The following is a 26,690-nucleotide window of genomic DNA, read 5'->3' as shown; positions in this document are numbered from 1 at the left end:
AATGGGAACGGGACGGGCACAAGGCTCAGCCAGCCAGCCAGCCAGCCAGCCAGCGCCAGGAAATAACTTACTTTTGTGCTGGCCATGGAGGAGCTGTGGCGGGGATCATATGCGAAATATAATTGGATACGCCAAAAATGGTTAGAAATACTCAATTAGACTCTGGGAATCCGCCATGAAATTGAGAGGAGAATGGAGAGGAGAATCCCGGCAACCCACGCACAAATCCAAGGCAACAAACTTGAAACTTTCGTGTAGAAATGTTTGCTGAATGCCAAAGATAAATGCTAATAGATGCTGCAATGATTTTGGGAATTATTTACCCACAAAAGGCAAACATTAAAGGCTGCTCATGGGCTCTATGTACATGCGTTTACATGCCATAATTCCAGCTGTAGTTCCACTACAATTTCCTCCAGCGATGCTCTGAATTGGTCCCAATAATCCATAATTATAAATGAACTCGGTTAGGCCCGCATTCGCTGCCACTCTCCCTTGGGTTACTCCCCCAAGAACGAACTCAAAAGTTGAAACAAGCAGCGGCAGCAGAACAAATTGAAAATGATGAAACAATATTGAGAGTAATATTTGTTAATGAACCCGCAGATTGAGCAGCGCGGTTGGAGGGGTTCGAAATCAGAGTGTAAATTGTCGGCCTAAGAGTCGCTGCCAATCAGTGGAGAGCACAAATGTGGCAGCAGTTGATTGTCTCAATAGCAAGAGTACAAGATACAGATACAGATACTCGTTGACTGGACTGGGACTGTAGCAATAGAGATACCATAACTCCGGCTGGGAGGGCGACTGGGGGACTGCTGACTGCTGACTGACGACTGGTCAAGTGTGAGTAAGCAGCATGGCGGTCTCTCATTGCGGTTCATTAAGTTAATTAAACGCACACAGATGGACATGGACGAGGACACAATTGGAGTTGCCATCATCATTAAAAACCGAATTGAAACGAATCGAAGGAAGCCAGCGAGCGATGGGGGAGATACTGGAACTGAAACTGGAACTGAAACTGAAACCTCCTGCTGTGGCTGAGGCTGAGGCTGACCAATAAAGTTGTAGCCCATTAGCGACTTTATCCACAGAGACTGGCAGTGGGAGTGTGAGCTCCCAATCCCGCGACTAATTAAAACAATTGCGCTAAAAACCATTCAGCGTCACTCAAAATGGCAGCAAATCAACATCGAAAATCGAAACTCTGTCATCCAAGCTGGCATCCATCTTGGCCAAGTCTTGGCTCATTAAAGCCAATTACAATTAACAATCGAGTGCGAGTGCGAGTGCGAGTCCAAGTGCGAGTCCGAGTGGGAATTGTCGAGTGTTTGGCTGCGGATTTTGCAATTGTATTTCCAGCGTCTCAGCGTTAATTAATTGCCATTCAGCCAAAGCCGAAGCCGAAGCTAGAGCTGTGGCTAAAGTTGTATCTGTATCTGGCACACATGCCACGAACCCCTTCCCCTTCCCCTTCGTCTATTATCTGCCACATTTCAGCTTAATTATTGCGTGCTCTCAACACTTTTGATGCCCGCTGGCTGAGAAAAACAAATATTTATTTATCGCTGCTCGCGAGTATTTAATTGTGCTTAGCTGCTTGTTAGTTAGCCACTTAGTTAGTTAGTTAGTCAGCTAGTTAGTTACTTGGTTGGTTGGCGTTTTAGTTGCTGGAACAATGGCATTTCTGCATCTCGAGTCTCGGGTCTCGAGTCTCACAGGCATTTAGCGTTTGTCGAGTGCCGCTGCCGCTGCCAGTGCCGGAAATTGTCAGTTAATGAATGAAAACCCACAGAAAATCCATTGGAGAAACCTATTCATTCCCATGGGGGAGGCAAATAATGCTAAAATGCAATGAAATGAGGGTGCAACAATTTGTGTTCATGCGAGAATAAATTATTTATGGCCAAAAGCGGCCGTTAATCCTTCATAGTTCAACTGAGTAATGCTCTGACTAAAATTATTAGCAATTTAAACCCCTATTTATTAAGGGAACTTGGGGAATTTTTAGTTAATTTTTATAGATTTATTTCTGCCCAAAAAAGCTACAAAAATCCTCCATTCTTTGACATTTCAAAAGGTTCTTTCTGCCAGCAGGAGCCTCCCCATAATTCTGTGCAATTATTTCATACCGATTACCGGGAATAACTTGGAGCCAAATTGAATCAATTATTCATTGATTGCGGCGGGGCATGCCACACAAGGAGACGACCAAAAATCATTACCGCAAAAGCAGTCCCTAATTACGAAAGAACTACGAAATTTTGCAGCAATTACGACAATTTCCTGCCCCAGCTGGCCAAATAAATAATAATCGAAGCGAAAGGAAGGAGCAGTCCGGGGACGGGCCAATAAGTTGCAGTCATAACTGCTTATAAGGCAATCATCGGAGGAAATATTTGAGAAATTCTGTGGAAGCATTTTAAATAATTTCCATTAGCTGGTGCGTGTGTGTGTGTGTGTGTGTGGGGTGTGTGTGTGTGCCATATATCATCATTATCAGGGCTGGAACAGCGATTGCCTGCCAGCCTGTTGATGACTTTGCACATGTGAGGCTCCACTCCACCACTCACGGATTAGTTACAAACCAAAAGCAAACGAATCAACCTCAATATGTCGACAACTTTGTAGGCGAACGAGGCGAAAGGTTGCCCGGGCAGTGCTCCGGGAGTGTGGAGTGGACAACCGCAATGAGCTGCCATTTTACACGCAAAGAGCTGGGCGCTAATGACCAAAATGCGAGAAGCGAATAACGAATAACGAGAAACGAGAAACGTTAAAACCAAAACCAAAAACCAAAAAAGAATCCCACGAAAAGGGCTGCACACGGCCAAAGGTGGCAATTAAAATCGAATGAGCGCCGAAGCTTCCATGTTGAGCACTAATGGGTGTCGGCCAACTGGATTGGACTCGAACTGGGCACTGAGCTCTCGCTGTGGACTGGGACTTGGAGTGGGTCTGTGGTCGAGATGGAGATGGAGATGGAGAGATGGTTGAGCCGGGCCCTGCTTGAGTGTGGTGTGGGAAATGTGTAGAATTGTCTTAATGGCCGACAATATGGCCGACACACACACACACAAAAAGAGAGAGAGAGAGAGAGAGAGAGCGGCAGATGGCGACTAATGCAGCTTCGTCAGAAATCGAGCATAAAATATTTTTAATTAAAAACTATGCCCCCCTCGCTCCCTCTCCCTCTCTTTGTTTCTTCTATCGCTTTGCTTTGGAGTTGCCATTTCCTTTTGCTGCCCCTACGCATAAATCAAGTCCGAGGCTGGCTGCAATTTCTCTAGAATTACAAAGACAATTACACATGAAACGAGTAAAAGCCGCCAACGCCCAAGTCCGAGATTGCCGATGGACAACGCTGAAAGATGGAGATGAAAGATTGAGAGTCTCCGACACCAGCCATGATTTGTGTGTGCGATGTGCGGAGGAGCTTGAATAGTGCGAACGGAAATCATGATTAGCCATTAGCCGGGCCATTAAAGCCCAATCCCACAACCAATTTGCCTTGATGAGTGGGGGGGGGAGCTGCCGTATCCTTTACCCTGTGTGTGTGACCCTGTGTGCCCGCCATCTGGCATTGGCTCTCCTTTTTGGGGCCATGGTCTGATGTTTTCATTTCCCGATAAAGCAGGCAAAAACCACAACAACGCCCCGAGCCATAGATGGCACGAACCTTACTCAACCCAAACGCACGCCAAGATGGTAATGGAAATGGGAATGGAAATGGAGGATACCAAGATGGAGTTGCGCTCGCATCACACTCCATGGCAGCAGGCACTGCTGGCTGCTCCCTGGCTGCTCCCTGGCTCCCTCCCTGCTCTCTGCAGTTGTAGCAAATTAAAAAAATGCAAATGTTGCACGTTGTTCAGCCAGACAACAAACAAACAGCAACAGCAACAACAGCAACAACAGCAACAGCGGGCAGCAACTGTTTACCAACTTTATAGACTGACTTCTGGCTGGTAGCTCACAATCGTGTTCATGTGTCACCAATATGATGTCGTTGTCCAGAGCCACAGGCACACAGACCCAGGTCCAAGTCCGACTCCAAGTGCAAGTCCAAGACGATCGAGACGTAGCGATAATAGAGAGAGAGTGACTGAGAGAGAGAGAGCACGTTGGGCGGAGGACGAGGCGGGACAAGCAACTGCCATGTCAGGCTGCCCGACACAGATGGCATCATCAGCCTCAGCCTCAGCCTCAGCATCATTGTCGTCGTCGTCGTCGTCGATCCGAACCCTGCTCCTCGCTGAGCCGAACTCTGCCTGCTGCTGTCTGCTGTTGGCTTCTCTTTCTCTCTTGCTGAAACATAGCTGGCAGAGCAATTGTTGGGGGGGAGAGCAATGTAAAAGGGCAACTTTTATTCGGGACATTCTTAAGTTTGCATATACAAAATAAATTAGGAGTAGAACAGAAGCTTAGCTTAGAATTTGATTAGAAGCTAAAGTAAAGTTAGGCGTAAACGTTGATGCTCCATGATGCCAGAATACCTACAGAAGAAATGAAGAATTATTATTATTTTTATCCCCAAATGCCTTGCCATTACGAAGTCGCAAAGATCTCTCCACAGCCAACCCAAAGATCCAACTGCAGTGTGTACAAAGTCTTCGTTTTGTTCCACCATGAGAACAGAATCTAAATAGAAATATTTTGCCAACAGAAGTGCAAATAAAACTCTAGCTGAAAGCCTTTAAAATTGTTAATTGCCAACTTGGTTGTACTCCAAGAACTTCTCTTTATTTTCAGTTGATTTCCACTTAGTTTATTTATTTCTCCCGCTTAGTTAAAGTTTCTTTTTTAACGCTCTCTTGGGCTACCATTTTAAGGTTCTTCCCTCATTGAGCTGTCAGTAGTTGCCATGGAATATTCATGAAATATAGTGGTATATTTTGTACATGCATCCGCCACTTATGGCTGGCTGGGTGATATTGCATCGCTTTTGGGTAAAGCAATTTGTGTCTTAATTAATGTCCCAATCAAGACTCTCTCTCTCGCCACGACTGGCTGCAAGTCTCGTACAAATCTCCATTTTGGGCAACGAACTTAACGAACGGCTGTCTGCTAGCTGCTGCTGCTCTCATATGCATTTATGCATATGTATATATATATATATGTATATTGTGAATTGGATATACATGCATATGTACATAGAAGACGCGAGACAGCAGCAGCAAACTCGTTTCGTTGCAGGGCACTAAATTAGTTGGCCTCAGCCCCAAGTTCCCCTGCAGTTCCACTAAAGAGTTTTCAATACAATTTCGTTCGGTTCTTAATTTCGATGGAGTCAATTTTATTGCCTTTAGCAGCAGCAGCAGCAGCAGCCAACGATCGTCCAAGGGACAGGCAGTGGGCCCTGCCAGGTAGCCCCGCTAACTAGTCGCCATCGCAGCTGGAGCTGTAGCTGTGGCCCAGGTCCACGCTCACGTCGAAGTCTGTCGTCTGGGACCGAAGCCCAGTTAATTTGGTCATCTTCCATGATGTTTTGATAATGTGGCGGGAGCTGGAGCTCGAGCTCGAGCTCGAACTGAGGCTGACTGCGGCCCAATCTCTGTGTCGTGGCTCCCTCTCTCTGCCCTTTGTGTTCGCCTCTGGGCTCTGCTGCACGAAATTCTTGTCGCCGCGAATAATTACATAAATCAGCGATTTTTAAAGCGTTTCGAGTTTCAAACTGTCAATGCTTCAGAACGTTGCAATGGGCCAGGGACTGCAGGGTAAACTCTGGAGAGGGTAAGAAAATCGAATGATCTTTTGTGGTACGCAGTTCGTCGGTCTTTTTGGGTCCAACAGTGATGCCTGGGGGATTACGCGCTCCCAAAGAGCTTCTCAAATATTAACACCTTCGGCGACGGTTCCCACACACGAGATTCGACTTTTATGTTCATTCCCCGAAACCATATCGCACCTACGTAAAAACAGGGATGCCAATCTGTCAGCAATTCAAAATTTGCGCAAAATAACAAAAGGGAGAGATTTATAGCGCAAAGATTTATAGAACTTGGATTTATTTATGCATAATTAAATGATTTGAAGACTTGATTTGGTTGAGGGAATAGCCAGAAGAGGCCGAAACCCTGACCGGATGAGAGATCTCCATCTCCGCCCATTCGACAGTTGCGGTTGGGCTTTTGATGCGCTTTCAAAACCCCAAAGCCCCTGCTTTCGTTTTGATTATGGCCTGTCACATGGTGGCACAGCCAACGGAGCATTGCATGGGCCAATTGCAACGGGCCAACGGTAAATGGTGAGGCCAATGGCCAAGCTCAAGCTTGCGGTCTCAGGCTGGCTCTCAGTCTCAGTCGGATCCGCTCACTCATCTGTCGATCCAAGTGGAAAGATGAAGCGTGTCAGGCAGGCAGGCAGGCAGGCAGCTTGGCACGAGATGCAGATGCAGATGCAGATGCATCAGCCCAGAAATGAGTTAATTGCCATCCGATCGTTCCCTCAGGAACAACTCCATAAAAATGCGAAACACACACAGATAATTGTATTTTTTTATATGCTTTACTGTACTTTTATTTTGTTCTGTTTTTTGTTTGCTTTTTATTTCCTTGTGCACGAAAGTCGAAAATGATGCCCCGCCATTATTTAATTTTTGTAAATTTTGTTTTCTTTTGTTTGTTGTTTACTTTAATGTTGCTTGTTGATTTCGTGTGCGCTTGTGTGTGTGAGTTTGTGTGTGTGTGTGTGTTATGCTCTCACAATCGTACATGCTTGGAGTTTGCTTAGTTATCGTTTAATATTTCCTTTTCTGTTAATGAGTAATTACGTTCACATGTATGCATGGATTAGGGATATTTGTTTCATGTATAATTTTAAAATATATATATATATATATTTCTATATGTATCACCATAAACACACAATTAAATACAAATCGGAATACAAATAGATATTGCCAGGGGCAAGCCTCCACGACCCTTTCAATATATCGCCTGGGGAAGTGCCAATAACATGCAGGAATCCAGGTCGGCCTTCTGCATCTGGATTGGACTTTAATATAAATATGCATAATGCTTAGACTTATGTACATGCATTGGTTGGGGTTCGCTTCGCTGTCTATTTACACAAGCAACTCATTGCAATTGCTGCCTGACTCCTGTCTCATTTCATATCGAACTTTACACAAGTCTATAATGGCTATATTCATCTGTCTGTTGTATCTTTTAGGTAGTTATTGTTGAGGTTTACTGTCTGGTATGTCTGCTATGGGTTCGGTTTCGGTTCGGTTTATTGTTAAAGCGGCAAAACTGTCTATCTTTTCACACCCAATACTCGTCTTCGTATTTAATCCATTTAAAATATCCACTCCACTCCACTCCAGCTCCTTCGTTTTGTTCAATTTCATTCAATTATTGTGCTGCACTGCAAATGAGTTTGATTTATTCAAAAAATGTTTTGTTATTCGTGTAAATAGGATTGAACTTTTGCTAACTTTTGTCTGTTGTATTTTCGGTGTGTACATAATACTACATAAACATATACACATATGTAAAATGTATATTTAACATTCATAATTCACATAATGCGACCCCAACAACGGCTGGGACTATATGCTAGGCTCGTGCGGATCATATATCATTTTTTGGGGGGCATGGGACTATCTACAGCTAAAACTCGCCTCTGATTCTACCCTTCTAATTCTCGTTTTTCGCATCTGGAGTTGCGCTTACATCCCGCTAGGATATGTCCAGCAAGGGGCCTCTCTCACTGCCTCCATCCATTCATTCATTCATCGACTTGATTAATATTTAACTTTAGTTTTGTATTTTGTATTTTGAATTTCAAATATTCCTTTGCGATTTGCCAAAAGTTGCGATTAAAAATGCCAACTACATTGTGGAGAAATGTACACAGAGTAAATAATTTAATACATTTAATTAAATTTAATTGTAGGTCTGCCCTTCGTTTCACATTTACAACTCGCTCTATCGATGGATCGTCCGAACGATCTCTGTGACGTTCGTGGAGCGAGCATCCCTTTGAGTATATTTGAGTCCGCTCTTGCGCCAGTTAATTGTTAATGCTAATTATATATATATATGTATATATGTATGTATGTATTTATGTATGTATATGTTTAAATACAATTGTCGGAGTGGCTATAAGTACAGTAATACACGTTAAAACTTAAATGAGCGCTTCGTTGATGATGCTTTAAATTGTAAACACAAACAATTACATTACAATTAGCATTTTAAATTTAAATTAAGTGTTTAAAATTACAATTTAAATGATACTTTCTTGTATTATTACGTTTTTAGAAATGTGTAAAACAAAGCCGAGGCGCAGAGCTTTGTGCACAAAATACTGTTCGAATGTCGGCTCGATTGATTGATTTTGGGATTGTGGGAAGGAGGAGGATTTATTGGGAGGGCGACACAGTTTTTGTACGTTTCTTATTTTCGTCAGAGTCGTCTGTGCTGTACTGTGGATGGCTTCTTAAACGTCTAACTATAGTTAGGAGCTGCTCGATTATGTTGGCTAATAGTTATGGTTTATACTGCTTCACTGCTGGCACGCTGCTGGGTGCGCGCTTGTTCTTGCTGGCTACATGGGAGGACCTCTTGCAAAGGCCTCGTCGAACAATGTAGGACGTGGGGCTCACGTGGGTTATATATAGAATATTTAATATCTACTCGTACTATATATAAATATATATATTAATGCTTTTGTGTGTGTGTGTGTGTTTCTGCTTGTAGACTACGACTAAACCCGAATCGCTATCCCCTCTATCTATATACAATTGTATTCCTTCTGCTGCTTCTACTCCTCTCTACGCGTAATGCTAATCTCTTGTCCGAAATTGTGCTGCTTCAGCGGTTGGTTCCACCGCTGCTATCACTACTTCTATGGGATCCGGTGTAGAGCTGCCGCTGGCTAGCTGAAGCTGTGGATACGATCAGGAGTGCTTCTCGGTCAACTCTGTCCAGCGAGACTCGAAGAACTTGCGCATGCCATGCCCCGCCTTGCCCACGGGCGAGTCATCCTCATTGAACATTTCACAATTGTCAAAGATCTGCCGCACATCCACGCAAAAGTCCTCACGTCCCTTGTAGCTATATAAACCAGGAGAAACCAAGGGCAATTAATACATGGAGTCAAGTGATCGGCGGCTATACTCTACCTCAAATCATGAAGTTTCTTCTTAATGGTGGAGAGGTCCATGGGCGATTTGATTATCTTGCGATATGTGGGAAACTGTTTGGTGTTTACCGGCAACAGAAACGGCCACGAATCCTCGTGAAGCTGCCAAGAACAGAACCCAAAATAGATACAGAATTAGTTACGCCAAAGGGGCATCAGTCCCGTGTGAAATTCTCACCTCCATTTCGGCCAGGAGGGTCTTGCAGACGGCCAACTCCTTCATGAGCTTCTTGGTCGCATGCTTCTCCTTCTTCTCCTGCTTTAGCTTCTCCTTGGCCTCCTGTATGGCGTGTATGTTGATGGGCGGCGGTGACATTTGCGTTACTCCCGAGCCCACACCCACTGCGGGTGGTGTGGGTGTGCAGGCACGCGGCGAAGGCATGGTCATCGGCTGCTGCTGCTGGTGTTGCTGCTGCGGCGGCGACTGGCAGATGGCGTTTAGCGCTGTCGGCGAGGCCTGCATGAGCAGCGGTGTTGTCGCTGTGGGCACAGGCGGATGCAGCGGCCCCGGTGGTGGTGGAGTCGGCGCTGGGGTCGGCGTTGGTGTTCGCGTGGGTGTCACAGCTCGCGGCGACATGGCCACGTTGCCGAACTGCATCGGTGCATGGGGAAGTACGGGCAGAACTGTGGCTCCTGCGGGACTCACCAGACCAGCGGCAAAGGCGCTGGGTGGCGGATAGACCGGGAAGCCGGTCGCAACAAGAGCCACATCCTCGGGCAGTGGCACGGCACCGTTGTTGTTGTTGCCTAGATGCGCCTGGAAGCGGCTGCTGTCGATGGAGTTTGTGTGCTGCTGATCCTCGAACGTGGCCGAGGCAACCGAATGCGCCGGACTATAAAAAACAAGTCGAACAAAGGAGAGCATTAGTTTCTGGTGTGATTTCTGGGCTGCTTCTCATTGAGAACTCACCTCAAAGGCGGCGGCAGTGATGTCATGGACTCGTCGTGTGACGAATTCAGCGACTGTTGCAGCTGCTGCGAGTCCCCGCCGCCCATTTGGGGCAAATGCTCCATGCTGGCGGCTCCGCCTGGCCCCGGCAGCGGCTTGTCGTTGCGCCGCTTGGCCGCCGTGCTGGCATCGCGATCGCGACGCGACTTGCTGCTGCTGCTGCCGCCACTGCGCTTCTTGGGCGGCGGTGCGCGTGCAATGCAGCCGTGGCAGTACCACTTGCCGCGCGGCACCTTCAGCAGCGGTGGGATGTAGCAGTCGGCGTGATAGGCGCGCGGACACAGATCGCAGTAGATCATCTTGCCCACCGGCGAGGGACGATGGCCGCCGCAAACGATGCATTTGCGCTCATTGGTGGCTTTGTTGACGCACTCGTAGCAGTACCTGGAAGAAGAGGTTTGGAAGGATTACTCGGGGGATTCTTTTAACTCCAGGAAGAAGGTGTAGGAGGAGCGGGAGGAGCAACAGTGCCGCACAACAACAGTGTCTGAAGGGTTAACGATCAACGATCACACAAACGTTCAACAAATAACGCCACAAGAAGGACACGAAGGGCATCCATGGATGATGTTTTATGTGTGTGTGTGTGCGTGTGTGTTTGGGTGAAGTCGAGTTGGTTATGGACATGGAAATGGACATGGGGGGCATAGTGGAAGTGATCGCAGATCGTGGATTTGTACTCACCAGTCGCCATCGGGTATGTTGTCCATTTTGGGCTTGAAGCAATACGTGTGGTAGCCCTTGTCGCAGCCATCGCACAGGAGCAGCTTGTCCTCGTTCTCGCCCGAGGTGCAGAACTGGCAATTCTGGAAGGAATTCGAATATTTGCTAGAGTTTGTGGTTGTGGCCGAGCGTCGACGTTTGCGTTTTGTTGTTGTTGTCTTTGTCGGGGTTGGGAGGGTTGCCGAGTCATTGTCCGTGTGGGAGTCGTCGTCGTCGCTGGGGGATTGTGTGTTGCTGTCTTGTCCGTTTTGCGCTGCCTTGGCCAAGGCTTTAAGATTGATTTTAATGCTCAGCGGCTGCTGCTGTAGTTGTTCCTTTTGCTGTTTATGTTGTTGCTTTGGGGGTGTCGGCGGTGGTGGCAGTGCTTCCTTTTTATTTGCTTTCTGTGGCGTGGATTGTTTCTTCTTCTTGCTCTTCTTCTGCTGCTTCTTGTAGTTTGTGTTGGGTGTTGGCTGCTTGTTGGCGCTGCTCTTCTTGCTCGACTTGCTTCTTGTTGCATACTTTTGTGCGCAATCAAAATGAGTTTGATGTTCGTTGGGGTTGCAGTTGAAGGTGCAGTTGGTTGTGGTTCAAGTTGGTTGTGGTTCCAGTTGGTTGTGGTTGCGGTTCGAGTCAGTCCAGGGATGGGGAAATATTTATTTGTTCGGTGGAATTTTTTGTTTTGTTTTTAACAACAGTGTGAACGGGGAGTACGGGGGAAAAATGGTAATACGGATAGGCAGTAAACGGTAAACGTTAACGGAGCAACAAAAGCATTCATGTATGTAATGTATGTGAGTGTGTGTGTGTGTATGCATTTGATGCAGTGTATGTGTATGTGTTGTGTGTTAAAGCGTTAGATTTGTGGCATGTATGATAAATGTATGTATTTTTTTTGAATTGTTTATAGAACACCCATGTGAAGAACACCACAAACAACAAACAAGTCAAACATTCAGCGAGAGAGCAAGAGAGTTTGTTAAGAAAGAAAGAAAGAAAAAATATATAAATATATAATTAGAAGAGGAAACAAACAAATCAAATTTCGAATTAATTTTCATAAATTTTTGTCAGGCATTTGCATTTCCTCCTACCCTATCGGCAGGGTGGGGATGTTTGTTAGGAGGGGGTATGTGTGTTTTGGAAATGGATGCAGAAGTGGAAAGCAAAGAAATGCAAATAAAATTTACCAACTATTCTACGATGCAACTAAACTGAAAAAAACGAGAGCTCTCCTCGTCTCTCACTCGATGGTTTGGCTTTTAGTTAGTGGCATGTGCATGTGTAAGTGTATGGGTGAGTGTAGCGAGTAGCGTGTAGCATTGTAGCGAGTGTGCAAGCAAAAACATGAAGGCAGAGCACTGAATGGGAGGGGGGAGGGATCTTCAATCAAGTGTTCACAGAAGAGGAAATCGATGGTGCAGGAGAGTTGGTGCCAGGGGTTATTGGATTGTTGTACATTTCTTCTACTCTTACCGCTTTCATGATGCTCTTGTCCCACGCCACACACGACTCCAGCACGTAGAGGGCCATGGCCAGCTGTGCCGTGGTGTGGGACCGAGCGACTGCATCTCGCCATTGTACCAGGCCCTTGGGTATATTCTCCACCTTCTCGTCCCTGTCGCTGTCACAGTTGCTGGCGGGCGAGACATTGCCCGAGACGGGCTCCACGCTGCCGGATTCACCCGGACAGCCAGAAGCGTTGCCGGAGCTGGGCGCTGCAGCCGCTGCGGCAGCTGCCAGGGCCATGGTGCGCTCGTTGAAGGATGAGGGATTGAGGCTGTTTCCTCCCGGCTGCTGCTGCTGGTGCTGTTGTTGCTGTTGTTGCTGCTGCTGGACCAACTGTTGCTGCTGCTGCTGCTGCTGCTGCTGCATCTGGAGTAGATAGGCCGCTGCGGATGCCGAGTTCTGGGTCTGTGTGGAGGTGTGCTGGTTCTGGGCAATCACGGCCAGGTGGGCGTCACCCGTCTGGGAGCCGAGCGGCGGCTTCAGGTAGCGCCGCTCAATGTTGGCCTCCAGATCGATAATGCGTTCCCGGATCATGGGAATGATGCTGATAAAGTCCTCCTCGCTGACCTCCTCTGGCTCCGGCAGGCTCAGCTCGCTCTCGACGCGGTTGGGCACCTGCCAGTTCTTCAGCTGCATGGAGGCGCTGGCCACCTTGTCCTCCAGCGACTCCAACTGTTCGAGCAGCGCCAATTCCACTCGCTTGGCCACCTTGGGGTTCCAGTCGTGCGGCCCATCTGGCAGCAGGTACTCCACCATGTGGGCTTCCAGCGGCTGCAGCTGATAGTTCACGCCCAGCGGCTGTTCCAGGCTGAGGAAGCGCGTCAGGTTCTCCTGCAGTTCGCGCTCCCGCAGTCCCGACGGATTCAGCGTCTTCAGGAACTGGCGCAGCTTCTGCTCGTCGTCGAGCTGCCACCAGCCGTAGCGCTGGCGACGCGGCACATAAACGCCGTGCACCTTGTCGGGAAAGCCCGAGAGCTTGACCTGCTCGAGGAGCCGGTGCTCGTCGGGCGTCATGGACAGGGGCAAGGGTATGTCGATGGGTATGTATGTTTGGACACTGCTCAGCGTCATGTTGGCAATGTTGTGGTAGTAGGCCTGTGACAGTGCCTCGTCCAGACGCAGCTCAATCTTCGGCTTCAGCTCTGGGGCATCTGTTGTGTCCTCCACGGCCCCTCCTCCCCCTCCCGTGTCCGGGGGGACATCAGTGCGCAAACGAAAAAACTTGTCCTTGCCGGCTTGCTCCTTCTCCGCATCAGCATCAGCATCCACGTCGGCATCTGCCTCCGCATCAGCATCTGTTTCGGCATCCGCATCTGGGTCTGCATCTGCTTCAGCATCTGCATCGGCATCGGCATCCGCATCCACATCCATGTGTCCATCGCTGTCTGCATCCGGCTTCAACTTGATCTCCTGCTCCTCATCATCGTTCGTCACGAGGGGGCGATGAGGAGACTCCAGACCGTTTTTTGGCACTGTGCACTTGAACTTAATCTTGGCCTCGTACTCCTCCAGCTTGGCCTGCATCTGCCGCTCGTCCAGCCCGCTCAGCGAGAAGATGCACTCCTGCGCCAGCTTACTCGGATCCACCTTGCACTCCTCCATCGGTATGGAGTAGTACTGCACATTGTTGATCAGATCCCACGGATGGCCCTGCAGCTGCAGCTGCGCGTAGCAGTTCTGGTTCGCATAGCCCCACTGCAGTTCCTGGGCAACCAGACCGCCCTCGTCCGCGGGCAGTTCGCTGATCAGCGGCACCTCGCGCTGCACAATCGAGAACCATTTGGGCGTATCATCTTCGCTGGTGGTGGACACAATGATGCAATCGTCGGCTGTCTCCTTCTTCAGATCCTCCATTTTGATGGCCGAAGATGTGATGAGATTCTGGCCATATGCCTGTGTCATGCCCAGTCCCATGCCTCCCACTCCCTCCAGCTTATCACAGTTGCTGCTGCTGTCGTTGCCAATGCTGTTGTTGTTGCCGTTGCCGTTGTTGTTGTTGATGTTGTTGTTGTTGAGTGTGGGAATCATGTGGCCAGGCATCGAGGGTATCTTGATCTCAGCCTCAAAGTCCGTTTTGGTGGATATCATCGTGGTGGGCGGACCCATTAGCTCCATTTCCGACTTGACCTTAATTTCGGGTCTGGGCGGCTCGATCTTGGGCAGAGTTGGCACTGCACCCGCATCGTTCTCGTCCTCATCGTCATCATCGCCCAGATCCACAATCTCCGGTTCGATTTTGTTCACTTCGGTGACCTCATCATCATCGTCCTCCTCCGCCCCATCCTCTGCATCCTCCTGCTGTGGCTTCCGTTCTGGCTCATGCCCCTCAGCCGGTGTTGCTGTGGCTGTAGTTGGATCCACCTCTGTGTGGGTTTCATCCACCTCCATGGGCTGCACTGCCGCCGGCTCTGTCTCCGTCGCTGTTGCCGTCTCCTGCACTGCTGCCTCAGTCTCTGGCTCTGCCTCCTGGTCTCTGGATACATCCTCACTCTGTTTCTGCTTCTGCTGCAGCTGCTTCTCGTCCATGTTCTCCAGTGCCTCGTGATAGTCACAGATGTCGTTCTGGGCCGATTCCAAGGCCTCGATGAAGATGCCACCGGCCTTGGGCAGCTTCCAGTAGCGTCGCCAGAAACGATCCTGGCCAAAGCAGGCGGCACGCAGCTGATTGGTGCTCTTCTCCAGCGCCTCCTTGCAGTTGAGGGAAGCGCGCACGATCTTGTCCAGCTTCTTTTGCAGCTCGTCGGCACTCAGGCGATTGTCCTCGTCCTCCTCCACATTGGTGATCTCCGAGTCCAGGTCGGAGAGATCGTCCTCAATGATGCTCACATCGTTGTGGCCATCCTCGTTGAGGGAGTTGCGGGCGCCGCTCTTTTTGGCCTGCATCAGGGCGCTCATGTTGCCGCCTTCAGTCCCGGCTGTCACTCCCGCAATCGTTATGGGCGTACTCGAACCATTCTGCTGATAGGTGGGCGTCGGTGTCTGCGCCTGCGTCGGTGTGGGTGTGGCAAAGTCCTTGCCGGGCGTAAGACAATCCACAGACGAGATGCAACTCTTGGCGGGACTCACCAGCGAGGAGGAGTCAACGCCCACGTGGAGCGCAGCGGCTGTGGCGGTGGCGGCGACGGTGGCCTCTTCCCGAATGCTGGCCGAACAATCCACACCATCCACGTCCATGGGCTGTGCCACTTCCTTGCCATCCTCCTGCTCCTTACTGGCTTCCCCGTTGTTTGTCTCGCCAGCAGGTTGTGCTCCGCCCTCGCTGTCTGCTGTCTTGGGCGTGTCGCCACCCTCTGCTGCTGCTGCCGCCTGCATGGCCTCCGCTGCCGCCTCTGCTTCGGCCTGCTTTGCCTGTGCCTGGGCCAGCCGCTCTGCGTCCAGCTTCTGCTGTGCCATGAGCGCATGCATGGCCGCCTCCCGTTCCGCCTGCGCCTTCTCGTACGCCTCGATGCGTGCCTTGCGCATGTGCAGCGCCTTGTACTTGCGCACCTTCATGTCCGTCATGTACTTCTCCTTGCGCATCTGGGCGCAGGTCTCGAGGCTGCCGTCAATCTGCCGCAGCACCGCCTTGTTCATCAGCAGATCGTTGCACAGGTGGGCCAACATCTGGGCCTTGCGCGTCGGATTCAGGGCCACAAAGGGGCGATCCTTGAGGGCGTACGACAGCTTCCAGGTGTCGTTCTCGTGCAGCAGCTTGTAGTACTCCTGATTCTTGGCCGAATGGGTGGTGGTGTCCGAGTCCACCTGATGGTGGTCGGGCACCCGTCGCTCCCGCTCTCTGTCCACGGTGATGCCGTGCATTTGTCGCACCTCGCCGGTGGCCGTGGCGTACAGATAGATGCGCAGAATCTCCGACACATTCGAGTTGGTGATGTCCGCGTTGCGCAGCGACTGGCCCAGCAGTGTTGTGTGGCGGCCGGGATTGGGCACACCGGGATCCTCGATGGCACACACCAGCAGGTGCGTCATCACCGACAGCAGCTCCTCCTCGGCATCCGCATTGCTGTCGCTGATGAGCGCATCGTGGAGATTCTGCAGCGATGGCAGCGACTCCATGTCGAAGCCCAAAGTCTCGCCAAAGTTGTGCAAGAACTCAAAGACCATCAGCAGATCGGCCATCGCCTGGCCCGGCAATCGGTTGCCGGCAATACGCTCCAGCTCCGGCACCGCCATCTCCTGCAGCATTTCCGAGTCCTCGTTGGGACGACGTATTAGCTGCAGTATCTCCGCGTCACGCTTCCGTTCGGCCATGCGACGCTCGCGCAATATCAGGCGATCCAGCACCAGTTGGTGTTTCTTCTTCTCCCGCTCCTCAAACTTGCGACGCACCTCCAGCATTCGTATGAGGTTCATGTGCTGCCGTCGACGTTCGCGTTCCTATTTAGAAAAGAAGAAAAGTTTATTGGCTGGCGAAGCGTTTGATGCCAGGATGCGCTTACCATTTCAGCAGCCAGCAGCAGTTCCTTTTGCTTTTGCAGTTCCTGCGAGGCAAGGAGAAAATATATAAATTAATAAAAATCATCAAGAAACAGAACACAAAGGTTGACAAAAACGAAGCACAAAATGAAGGAACTCCCAAGGGGGAGAGGGGAGGAAAAGGACGTAAAGGAGGTGCCACAAAGTACGAAAAAGGGAATGCATTTTGTACCTGTTCCTTGGCTAAGATCGCTTCCTGACGACGCTTCTCCTTCTCCTAGCACAAAAAACAGAAATATAAATTATAGAAAATGTGCCTGTGGCTGTGGCTGGGGCCTGCTGTGGCACTGACCTGTTGCTTCTTGAGCAGCTCCTCCTGCTTGAGACGATCGAGCTCCTCCTGCCGCTTCTTGCGCTCCTATGAAAAAGGAGTTTGGATTATTGCATGCCAGCTAGATCAATGGCCACACCCAGATGCTCACCTCGATGGCCTGCTGATTCTTCAGCTCCTTCTCCTTGCGCTGCTGCTCGAGCTTGGCGTTCTTCTCCTGGCGCGCCTTCTCCTTGTTGCGCGCCAGCTCCTCCTTCTGCAGCTTCTTGGCATCGCGCATCGCCTGCTGCTGCTTGGCAATCTCGATACGCTGCTCCACATTGAGGGTCTGGCGTGTGAAGACCTTTAGATCCTCCAGCCGCTTGGCCACATCCTCGTCCGTCATGCGTATGTACTCGCCATCGTTGGCGTATGGCGGCGGTGCTGGCTGCAGAAACGAGCCCACAATGGCACGCGCGGAGAAGCTAAAGTTCTCACGCGTCAGATTCGATGGCTGCTGCTCCAGGATCTGTCAAAGGAAAGGATCAGTAATGTGCTCCCAGAGGATGCAGGCATGGGGTCGAGTGGCAGTTGATTTGTGTTCGAAAAAAGAGAGAAAAAGTTCGCCCTACAAACTCACAGCAAAAACCTGTCCAATGGTCTTCAGCGGCGCCACGCTGCCCGGTGCATAGTAGGTGACCTCGCCACGGATCTGTCCCAGCTTGGTTAGGCCCCGGATGACGGTGTCCCGCTTCCAGCCCATATCCAGGGGCACTCGCAGCTCCGACACATTGTGTATATTGGCATCCTCGCTCTCCGACTCCGACAGACCGCTCTCGGCAGCCATGCTCTCCGAGTCCGTTGATGTTTCCATGTGCGCATTCGCCTCGCTCAATGCCAGGCGTATCTTTTCCTGCAAAAGAGAGACTGTTCAGGACTGTTCTGATCCTTCCTTCAAGTGTTGTTACTCACAATATCTGCTCCTTGCTGCAGCAACTGTTGGGTGGCCAGCATCGGTTTGAGGCCCACTGCCCGCGACTGGGCCAGCAGGGAGGCCACCGTGTTCTTTTTCGGCTTGGACACGCCGCGCCCTAGATTGCGCGGACGCCCCTCCTTGTACGAGGAGGAGCCACCGCCACCTCCGCCACCCGAGGTATTCCCACCAGTCGAGCCACTGCCGCCGAGTTGTGGTGCCGGCGATGTATCGCCACTGCCCGAAATGGAGCCACCCGGCATGCCACCGCCGCTGCTGCCACCGAGCGCTGCCGTTATGGAACTGAGACTCTGCAGGCTGTTGGCGCTGTTGCCGCCCTGGGCAGCCGCCTGATACTCACTGGCCATGTTGGCCAGCGCCGAGCTGGAGGAAGTGGACGCTGCCGCTGTGGCGCTGCTGCTGCTCTTGTCCGAGGGCTTCATGGACAGATTGAGCGGCGCATCGAAATCATCGATGGTGATGGGATTCGAGGCAGAGCCTACGGCCCCAGTGGCCGCAGAGGCAGCGGCGGGCTGCGAACTCGACTTCAAACTGAGATTAACGCCACCCGAGCCGGTGGGCGCATGATCGCTGGTCAGATCGTGCACCTCCTTGCCCTTGCTGGACAGATTGTAGGCACCGTTCGAGGTGATGGTCGGCGGCAGCTTGATCACCTCCACCCGATCGCTGGATGAGCCCTGGCCATGGCCGTGACCGTGGCCGCCAGCCATCGAGGATGCGGAAGAGTTGGCATTGCTGGTGACCGTCGAGGCGCTGGACTTGGTGACACTCAGCTGATCCAGCGGATTGGACATGCCCGTGAGGCCGGACAGACCGGCCATTGGCATGCCAGCGGCACCAAGCATGCCATGAAGTCCACCGGCTGCTGCCACTGCAGCTGCTGCCGCCTGCTGTTGCTGCTGCTGGTGATGTTGCTGCTGTTGCTGTTGCTGTTGTTGCTGCTGCTGCTGCTGCTGTTGCTGGTGGTGATGCTGTTGTTGCTGCTGCTGCTGCTGTTGATGCTGCTGGGCGGCTGCTGCCATTGCCGCGTACTCCATTTCGAGTCTAGCCCGTTTAGCGGGACTGAGACCTGGAAATGCAAGCAGAGAGGAGAGTGCATTTGTGGTGCTATCGAGCTCTTTTTGCTGTTGCTGTTGGAGTTGTTGTTGGAGTAGGTGTTGTTCTGCTTGGTGTTGTTGTTGTTGTTTCTGTTGTTGCTGTTGTTGTGTGGTTTGTTGTTCTGTTTCTGAAATGGTCTTCTTGCGACCCCGTGATGTAGTACCAGGTATTTTGGGGCCCACAATCGATGACGTATACTTGATAATCTCCGTGTCCGGTGGCAGGCGAACGCCCAGCAATGAGGGATGCTCGCTGCTGCCACTGCCGCTGTTCCCACAACAAAGAAGAGAATTAATATTATTTCAGGGCAAAGATGAACCTAAACTCACCTCATCATTCCCGCTGCTGCACTCATGTAATCCTTTGCACCATTTCCACCCTTGCCGCCCGATGATCCACCCGTTGAACTGATGCCCGACTGCTGCTGCTGCTGCTGCTGGGAGGAGTTGTGATGCTGCGACGACGACGATGATGTGACTGTGGCACTGGGCACCACACCCGTGCTGGCCGCAAACGCATTCATTGCCGCCTGCATGCTCTGCTGTGGCGTCATGCCCAGGGCCCCGAATTGCGACAACGAGTTGAGGGCATTCAGCGAGGGATTGTTCTTATCGCGATCCTTGCCGGACCCCGAAGACGACGAGGAGGCGCCGCCCATGCCATGCGGAGACATGAGCGGATTGGAGCTGCCCAGGCTGGGGTGCATGCCACCCATCGATGCATTGCTGGAGCTGACATTCGTCGACGATGCCTTGCTGCCGGACATGAGGCCACCGTTGCCACCGCCGCCCATGCCCAGGCCGGACAGTCCGTGGCCGTGCATTGAGGAGGAACTGCCGCCGCCGCCGCCGCCGCCGCCGCCAGACTTCTTGCTCGACGAACCGCTGCCCGAGCCGCCACCCGATCCTGAGGCGGCAGCTGCCACAGCCTGCATGGCCATCAGCTCCTTGTGCAGGGTCACAGGATCGTAGGCGGAGCTCGGATTGCTCGCCATGCTGTTGCTCGTCATCGTCGAGGGTTTCCCGTACGCACTGGCAGTGCTCTGCAAGTGGAGGATTACAGGCAACATGGAGGATGTGTCTCACAGATGTCCAAGAAAAATCATACCTTGTATCCTCCGTGACCGCCTCCGCTGCTGGTGGAAATCGAGCCGCTGCCCGTGCTCACAGCCACCGATCCTGGCACGCCGAATCCGTGCATGCTGGCGAGGGCTGCCGCCGGATTGTTGGCCGCAGCTGCTGCAGCCGCTGCCGCCGCCGCATTCAGGCTGTTGGCCAGGCTCTGCTGCTGCTGTTGTTGCTGCTGCTGCGCCGCTCGCTTCTCCTTGCGCGACTTGTTGGACTTGCTGCCCGAGGAGCTGGACGATCCGCCGCCACCGCCATTGCCGCCACCGACAGCTGATCCGCTGCCTGCACCCGAACCCATTACGCTGCCATTGCCACCGCCGCCATTGCCTCCTGCTCCTGTGGCGCCCATGCCCATGGCTGCCGGCCCGAAGGCTGCCGCCAGGTCTGGGTGCGGGAATGGTGAGAGGCCGGACGCCTGCAGGCGACTGAAGTAGTCCTGCGCTGCCAGCTGTGCCATCGACCACCAGCCTGCAATGAAAAGTAAATTGGAATTAGCAATCGAATGTGATTCAGGGCAAAGGTGTCGCAGATATTTATATTTATTGTGCCTAACCCTGGCCGCCTGCCGCACTGGCCATGGCATTGAGCACAGTGCAGATTTGCAGAATTACGGAGGATTAGACAAATATTTTGCTCTAGGAGGATTTCCTTCAAATGCCTCGCTCGGTGGGACGAGAGAATTTGCTGTTTGCCTCCATGCAGAACTCAGGGAGCTGCTCCTCTGCTGCTTGTGGCTGGGTGACCACCAAAATACGGATGCATGCCGACATTTTACTCACTTGCTGGATGCAGACCTGCCAAACTGGCGGCCTGCGAGGCAGCCACTGCCATGGTGTTCTGATGATGATGGGCGCCCGCTGCTGCCGCCGCTGCAGCGGCCATCGAGTAGCGATCGTTGGCAGAGCCGCCACCTGTTTGCGGTAGCAGGCCCAAGCCAGCAGCGGCGGCTGCATTGAATTGTGAGTTGAACAGCGGATTGGAGGCAGCTGCAGCCGCAGCTCCAGTGGGATCACGGCCCCAGTAAGCTGTGAGTGCAGAGAAGGGATAAATTTGATTATGAACAGGTAAAGGGTTAAAAAATGTATTTAAAGACTCACCAAATAGCGAGGCGGCATCTAGGAGTCCGGTGGGATCGTGTGGATTGCCGCCTCCGGCTCCCCACCCGCGTTGGAGCCCCCGCCGCCCTTGCCATGATTGTTTGAGTTTTTTCCGTCGTTGCCGCTGCCATCGCCGGCATTTTTGTTCATGTTCAAAATCCAATGGTATTAAAATTTGTATTCCCTTTGCTTTGGGCTCTGTTGTTATTGTGCGCTACATGCGGTTCGATTCTGCAAATAATAATAAAATTCATTTATTAAAGTTGTTCATTAAAAAGGGCATTTATAAACATAATTTCCCCTCCCATCCATATATTCCACCCACCACACCACATCATTCAATGATTTTGTTACTTCGTTGCTACTCTACACTTTGTGTTGGCAATGCCGTGCGCTTGGACGAACCACGAGCACAAAGTGGAAACGGCAGAAACATGAAAAGCAAAACAAAACTTAAAAAAACTACACTTGCACACACACTTGCACACACGAACTCACACAGATGTACAAGCGCACCCAAACTGAGGCAAACGGAAGCAAAAGCCGCCTCATGTTGTTGTAATTGTATGCGGGAGAGAGAGCCAACGTTAGAGCAAAGAGAGCGCGAAAGAGAGCTGCTTACCACTACACCTGCATTTCAGCAGCAGAGCGGCGAAATCGTGGTCGTGCCGCCAACAAAACTACAAGGCGAATTCAAATTTACGCACAAAATTGTATGTATTTACGAATATTTTAATGATAAATGAAAAACGGCTGAAAACGTTTAACTTTTCATATCATAAGACACACAGTCACAACTCACACAAATACATATGAATCGACTGTGAACACACGATGCATACACAAAGAGAAGAGAAAAATTAAGTATGTAGCAGTTTGCACTTTTTAATCGACGGTTTATGTTGTTGTTGCACTTTACACTTTCATTCATTAAATTTTCGGAGATACAGGTTTTTATTTTCTCCCTTTCTCCCGTCTTCGCATTTTACGGTTATACATAAGCGCCGACTGCGCCGTTTTCTGAACACAGACAGACATTTGACTGGCTGCCGAAGACTTTTATATTTTCTGCTTGCTTCACAAGAATCTGCTGGATGCGGCATTAAATAGTTTTTGTTTACATTCTTCGGCATTGCATTTCGTTGATAAAAAGAAATGTAGAATTAACTAAATATATTTACAAGAAGCCGACAGCAACGCGACGCGACCCCGTCTGTGTCTGTGTTGGACTTTTCGCGGCGAGAGTGTGAACGTCAGGCGAAACGAAACATGAGAGAGATCAAGAGCGAGTCAGAGCGCGAGAGCGTGAGGCAGCGCGGCGGCAGCACACAGATGAATGCTTCTGGACACCGCACAGTGGTTGATAATTACAGTTTTTTTTGCATCGAAAATGTCTTTGGTTTTTTGTTGTATTTGTGAATTAATCATTATAATGAGGCGACGTTTAGTCAGGCAGAGCAATAAAGGTGGGGCCGGGCCACTCTGTCTGTCTCACTGTATCGTCTGTCCGTCTCACTGTATCGTCTGTCTGTCGTTCGGCTGGGAGGAGGGTCGTTAATAACCGTTATTGCGCATTGTTTTTTGTTGGTGTTTTTGTCACGCATCGACTAGCGACAGATGTGCTCTCTTATCATGCAGCCGGCAGAAGTCTGCTGGCGGAGAAGGGCGAGACGAGTCGGATTTCGCACACTGGCTAAATGGTTAAATGCTGACTCTTCTTCGTTTGATTCTCGCTCGCAACCGCACAGTGACCGCAGAGTGGGTGGGGGAGGGGAGTGAGTGAAGCAGATACTGTGCTCGGTCACCTCCCGCACAGCACACGGTATCCATTTAGCACTGCCGACGCAGCGCCAACGCAGGCTCGCAAAGAATGAAGGTGTGCGAGCAGCGCATATTTTTTTTTGCTAGATATGTTCGTGTGTATGTACATATGTATTCTGCTCATACCAAATGACTCGATACCTACCACTCCCCACTCCCATCCCTTCTTCTCTATCATGCTTCGGCAGTCGTTTCAATATTTGTGAGTGACAGCGTACAAATGTGAAATTCTGCTCATTGTGTGCTGTCCGTCGCTGGCGTCATAGCTGTACAATACATACCATACCCCCTACCGAACCGCTGCCTGCCATGACTCTTTAGCAAAGCTCACATCTCACCCTATCCCCTCCATCCCTCCTGAACGGTGGTGTTGGAAGTCCATTGTTATTGCTTTTCTTGTTTGCTCTTGATTATCTTTTCTCTCTCTAACTCAATTGGCAGTCTGTCTTTCTGTCGTGTGTTTGCGTGTGTGCTTGTGTGTCGGATCTACTTGGCTGTATGTATGTTTGATTTTGTGTTATATCTTGGTGATACCCCGCCGCAGCCGCCACTGCCCGCCGTTGCCAACGTTCCTTTCATGTTATACACACAACAAATGACGCCGCGCCACCGCCGACTGTTTTGTTCGGTATATTCCGTTTGATTTGCTCTATTCAAGATTATTCGTGTTCTGCTGTGCTACATCGGTCAATAAGCTAATCAATTGTCCGACAGTGGGTGGTTAACCTCCTCTACTACCCATCGAAACCGACAAGTCCAATTATATTCATTCACTATTGATTCCCTTCCCGCATCGAAAAAAACTCTGTATAAATTCTCCCTCTCTCTCTTCCTTTGCTCTGGGTCAAGTGCACTCAGAACAGACGCGCTGCTGCTACTAAGGCGAATTTAAGTTCTCCTTCTTCTTCCAAAAGCCGCGTTTCGATTCCAATTTCCTTGATCTCTCGCTCGCGCTCTCATCTTTGACTCTTACTGCACACAAACACAAACACACACTCATGCAGTTATTCTTTTGCCTGGAATTCTTGTGGATTTAGATTTAGGTATGGCCATGATTTCCCATTCCTTCTTTCCGTTCTTCTTTTCGTTGTTGTTGCTGTTGCCATCCATGCGTTTCGCTTCATGTGTCTGTGGCAGTTGCTGCTGTTGCTTTTGATTGTTGGCGGCCTTAACGCGTCCGCCGTTTTTGAGTTCACTCTTTTTGCCTCTGTCCATTATTCACGTTGACTCTTCTTGTTTTGTTCGGCGCAAGCACGCAAGAGAGGAGAGTTTCTTCGCTTACTTCTTTTTCTCGCGACGGACGGGACGAGGTTATTGACTCAACCGCGCAGAGAGCACATGCAGAGCAGACAAGTTACAGTGCTTACAGTCTGCGTCATCCGTCTGACGGCTCGATCTCTGGCTCTCTCTCTCCCTCTCCACGTTCCTTCAGCGCTGCCTTTTTCGTCTGCAGTTTAAGTGCAGCAACAAGTACGGCAGGCTAGCTCATTCTTTAATCAATCACTCTATTTTCTCCTGGCAACATTTCCTTTAAATTGACCGCCTGCCTTTGGCAAGAAAACCCCTGACTTTTTAAATTCTCAGTAATTGAATTAAAGCGCTTGTAATTGGCTTTTAACCTAAAGGAATTTCTCAATTATTCGTTTAATCACATCTCAAATGAAGAATTGTAACACCTTCTAGTTGAATAAATGTGAATATTGCATTTTCATTTCCAAATAATTCCAAATAATCCACAATTCCGACGCAGGTGTGAAGGTAATTCCGGGCAAGGAAGCAATATTGCTCACTCAAACAGCAACGGTAAAGGCAATTTCCTTGCTCTTAACACCTACCCAAAATGTGTCTGTGTGAATTTCCATAAGGTGAGATATACCAGCTCTCTTTGTGTCTACTGATACATACATACATACATATGTATGAAGCCTAATCAAACTGGTTAATCCAAGTGTTTATTCCTGCGGGTAGCGAGTCGTCTCAGCAGGGCAGGTAAATAAGTTCGCTCACTCCAAACTAAAGGAAATTAACGAAAATGCAATCGAAGCAAAGAGACGGCTGTGACGGAACACGCTGTGGGATCGAGATGGCAGGTTGTTCTTTCTTCTTCCTGTTTCGCCTTCTTGTTGCTGTACAACATTATCTTGAAGGAAAGCACTAACCAGCGAGAGAGAGAGTGCGAGAGACAGCAGGGTAACGAAGAGGGGGAAGTGGACGACTCTGCTTGGGTCTCGTCTCTTGCCACGGCCGTCGTGTGCGCAATCCACAAAAAAAAAAGGGACACACATAAAATGTAAACTCTGAACCGAAACGGGGCGTGTGTAAGAGTACTCCCCTCAAGGGAGGTTAGAGGGGAGCGCTATAACTCCCGAGTCACTCCATCGTCCACCCGGCACTGCCCACCACCAACGCCGACGCCACTCCGCTTCAGGGCATTCCATGGATTGTCGCGCAGTTTGCGCCAAACCGAACAGGAAACGAGCGTGCAAGGACACACACAGCAGCGTGGGAGTGTGGCCCAAACAGAGCAGAGGGAAAACGTGCGGCGAGTGGCAGTAAAACGAATCAACTAACGAATGAGCAGGAGAAGAAGGAGAAGCCGACACAGGAGAAGAAGAAGAGAAACAGCAAAACTAAAATTGAAAATGGCAACGAAAGGGGAAAGGAAAGGCAAACCACCACCAACAACAACAATAACAACAGCAGCAACAAGAACGAGGACTAGTACACGATACCCCCTGCCCCCCCTGGCGATGACGATGCCGATGCCAGCGCCGACAGCGACGCCAACGCAAAGGACAGTGACAGAGAGCAGGCAGCGCCCCAGAGCAGCGGCAGAGTGAGTAATGCCAACAACAACAACAACTGAATGAGGAGCGACAAACAAATGAATTTATGCACCAGCAACAACTACAAGAACAACGAGAAATGCAGTTGTTTTTGTAGCTGGTATTTATGTAACGGTGTTGCTGTAGTTTCTGCCTTTCATTTCAGCCCGCCCTCTCGGCCGCCCTGGCTGATGTGACTGCAGGAGGCAAAGGCAAAGGCTCAATGTGGAACGAGAGCGCGCACGACCCATAAATTAGAGTGAGAGAACGAGTACGCAAGCAGCAAAAGCAGCAGGCATAAGGGAGCGAGCTGGAGGAGAATTGAGAGAGCGCACAGCACAGCACACAACTAACAAATGCAGCAGCAGCATCGCCTGCGGGTGAGTATGGGGTGTGGGGTGGAGAAACCAACAACATTGACGTATTTGCCATTTGCAACCCAGAGCGCAACCTGTCCATATCCCAGTCGCAGTCGCAGTCCCCCAACCCCACTCGGCACTCGACACTCGCAGCTGCAGTCGACGGCGGTTCTGGAATCTCTCCAGGCAGCGCAGTTCAAGGAGAAGGAGAATGGAGTGGGTGAGTGCAGCAGCAGCAACAGCAGCAGAAGCAGCAGTGCCAAAGCAAAGCAGAGCAAGTAGAATACAAATACAAATACAGAGTATTATGGGAAAGGACGAGGAGGAGCAGTAGCT

General features: G+C 50.5%; 1 protein-coding gene across 2 annotated transcripts in view; it reads right to left on the bottom strand.

The window, feature by feature from the left end:
* Nucleotides 1-7,221: 7,221 nt before the first annotated feature.
* The window catches only part of LOC117890689 (pollen-specific leucine-rich repeat extensin-like protein 3), a 35,521-nt gene continuing 16,052 nt past the window's right edge, over nucleotides 7,222-26,690 (bottom strand). Inside the window, exons 2-17 of one of the 2 annotated variants that reach the window (XM_034795676.1) lie at nucleotides 21,350-21,580; nucleotides 21,032-21,277; nucleotides 20,233-20,720; nucleotides 19,553-20,167; nucleotides 18,006-18,935; nucleotides 17,674-17,946; nucleotides 17,206-17,562; nucleotides 17,076-17,141; nucleotides 16,956-17,000; nucleotides 16,747-16,788; nucleotides 12,278-16,684; nucleotides 10,784-11,322; nucleotides 10,061-10,483; nucleotides 9,329-9,983; nucleotides 9,131-9,252; nucleotides 7,222-9,062 (exon numbers count right to left, since the gene is read on the bottom strand). In XM_034795676.1, the coding sequence (XP_034651567.1) occupies nucleotides 8,906-9,062; nucleotides 9,131-9,252; nucleotides 9,329-9,983; nucleotides 10,061-10,483; nucleotides 10,784-11,322; nucleotides 12,278-16,684; nucleotides 16,747-16,788; nucleotides 16,956-17,000; nucleotides 17,076-17,141; nucleotides 17,206-17,562; nucleotides 17,674-17,946; nucleotides 18,006-18,935; nucleotides 19,553-20,167; nucleotides 20,233-20,720; nucleotides 21,032-21,134 (9,222 nt within the window). In that variant the 5' untranslated portion in view covers nucleotides 21,135-21,277; nucleotides 21,350-21,580 and the 3' untranslated portion in view covers nucleotides 7,222-8,905. Of the gene's footprint in view, nucleotides 9,063-9,130; nucleotides 9,253-9,328; nucleotides 9,984-10,060; nucleotides 10,484-10,783; nucleotides 11,323-12,277; nucleotides 16,685-16,746; nucleotides 16,789-16,955; nucleotides 17,001-17,075; nucleotides 17,142-17,205; nucleotides 17,563-17,673; nucleotides 17,947-18,005; nucleotides 18,936-19,552; nucleotides 20,168-20,232; nucleotides 20,721-21,031; nucleotides 21,278-21,349; nucleotides 21,581-26,690 lie in introns of those variants that run through there. The other variant, XM_034795677.1, reaches the window with a different exon arrangement.

Source organism: Drosophila subobscura, chromosome E (genome assembly GCF_008121235.1).
Source record: "Drosophila subobscura isolate 14011-0131.10 chromosome E, UCBerk_Dsub_1.0, whole genome shotgun sequence".
Classification (NCBI taxonomy): domain Eukaryota; kingdom Metazoa; phylum Arthropoda; class Insecta; order Diptera; family Drosophilidae; genus Drosophila; species Drosophila subobscura.
The sequence above is the reverse complement of the archived record's forward strand: the minus strand, read 5'-3'. Positions and strand labels throughout refer to the sequence as shown.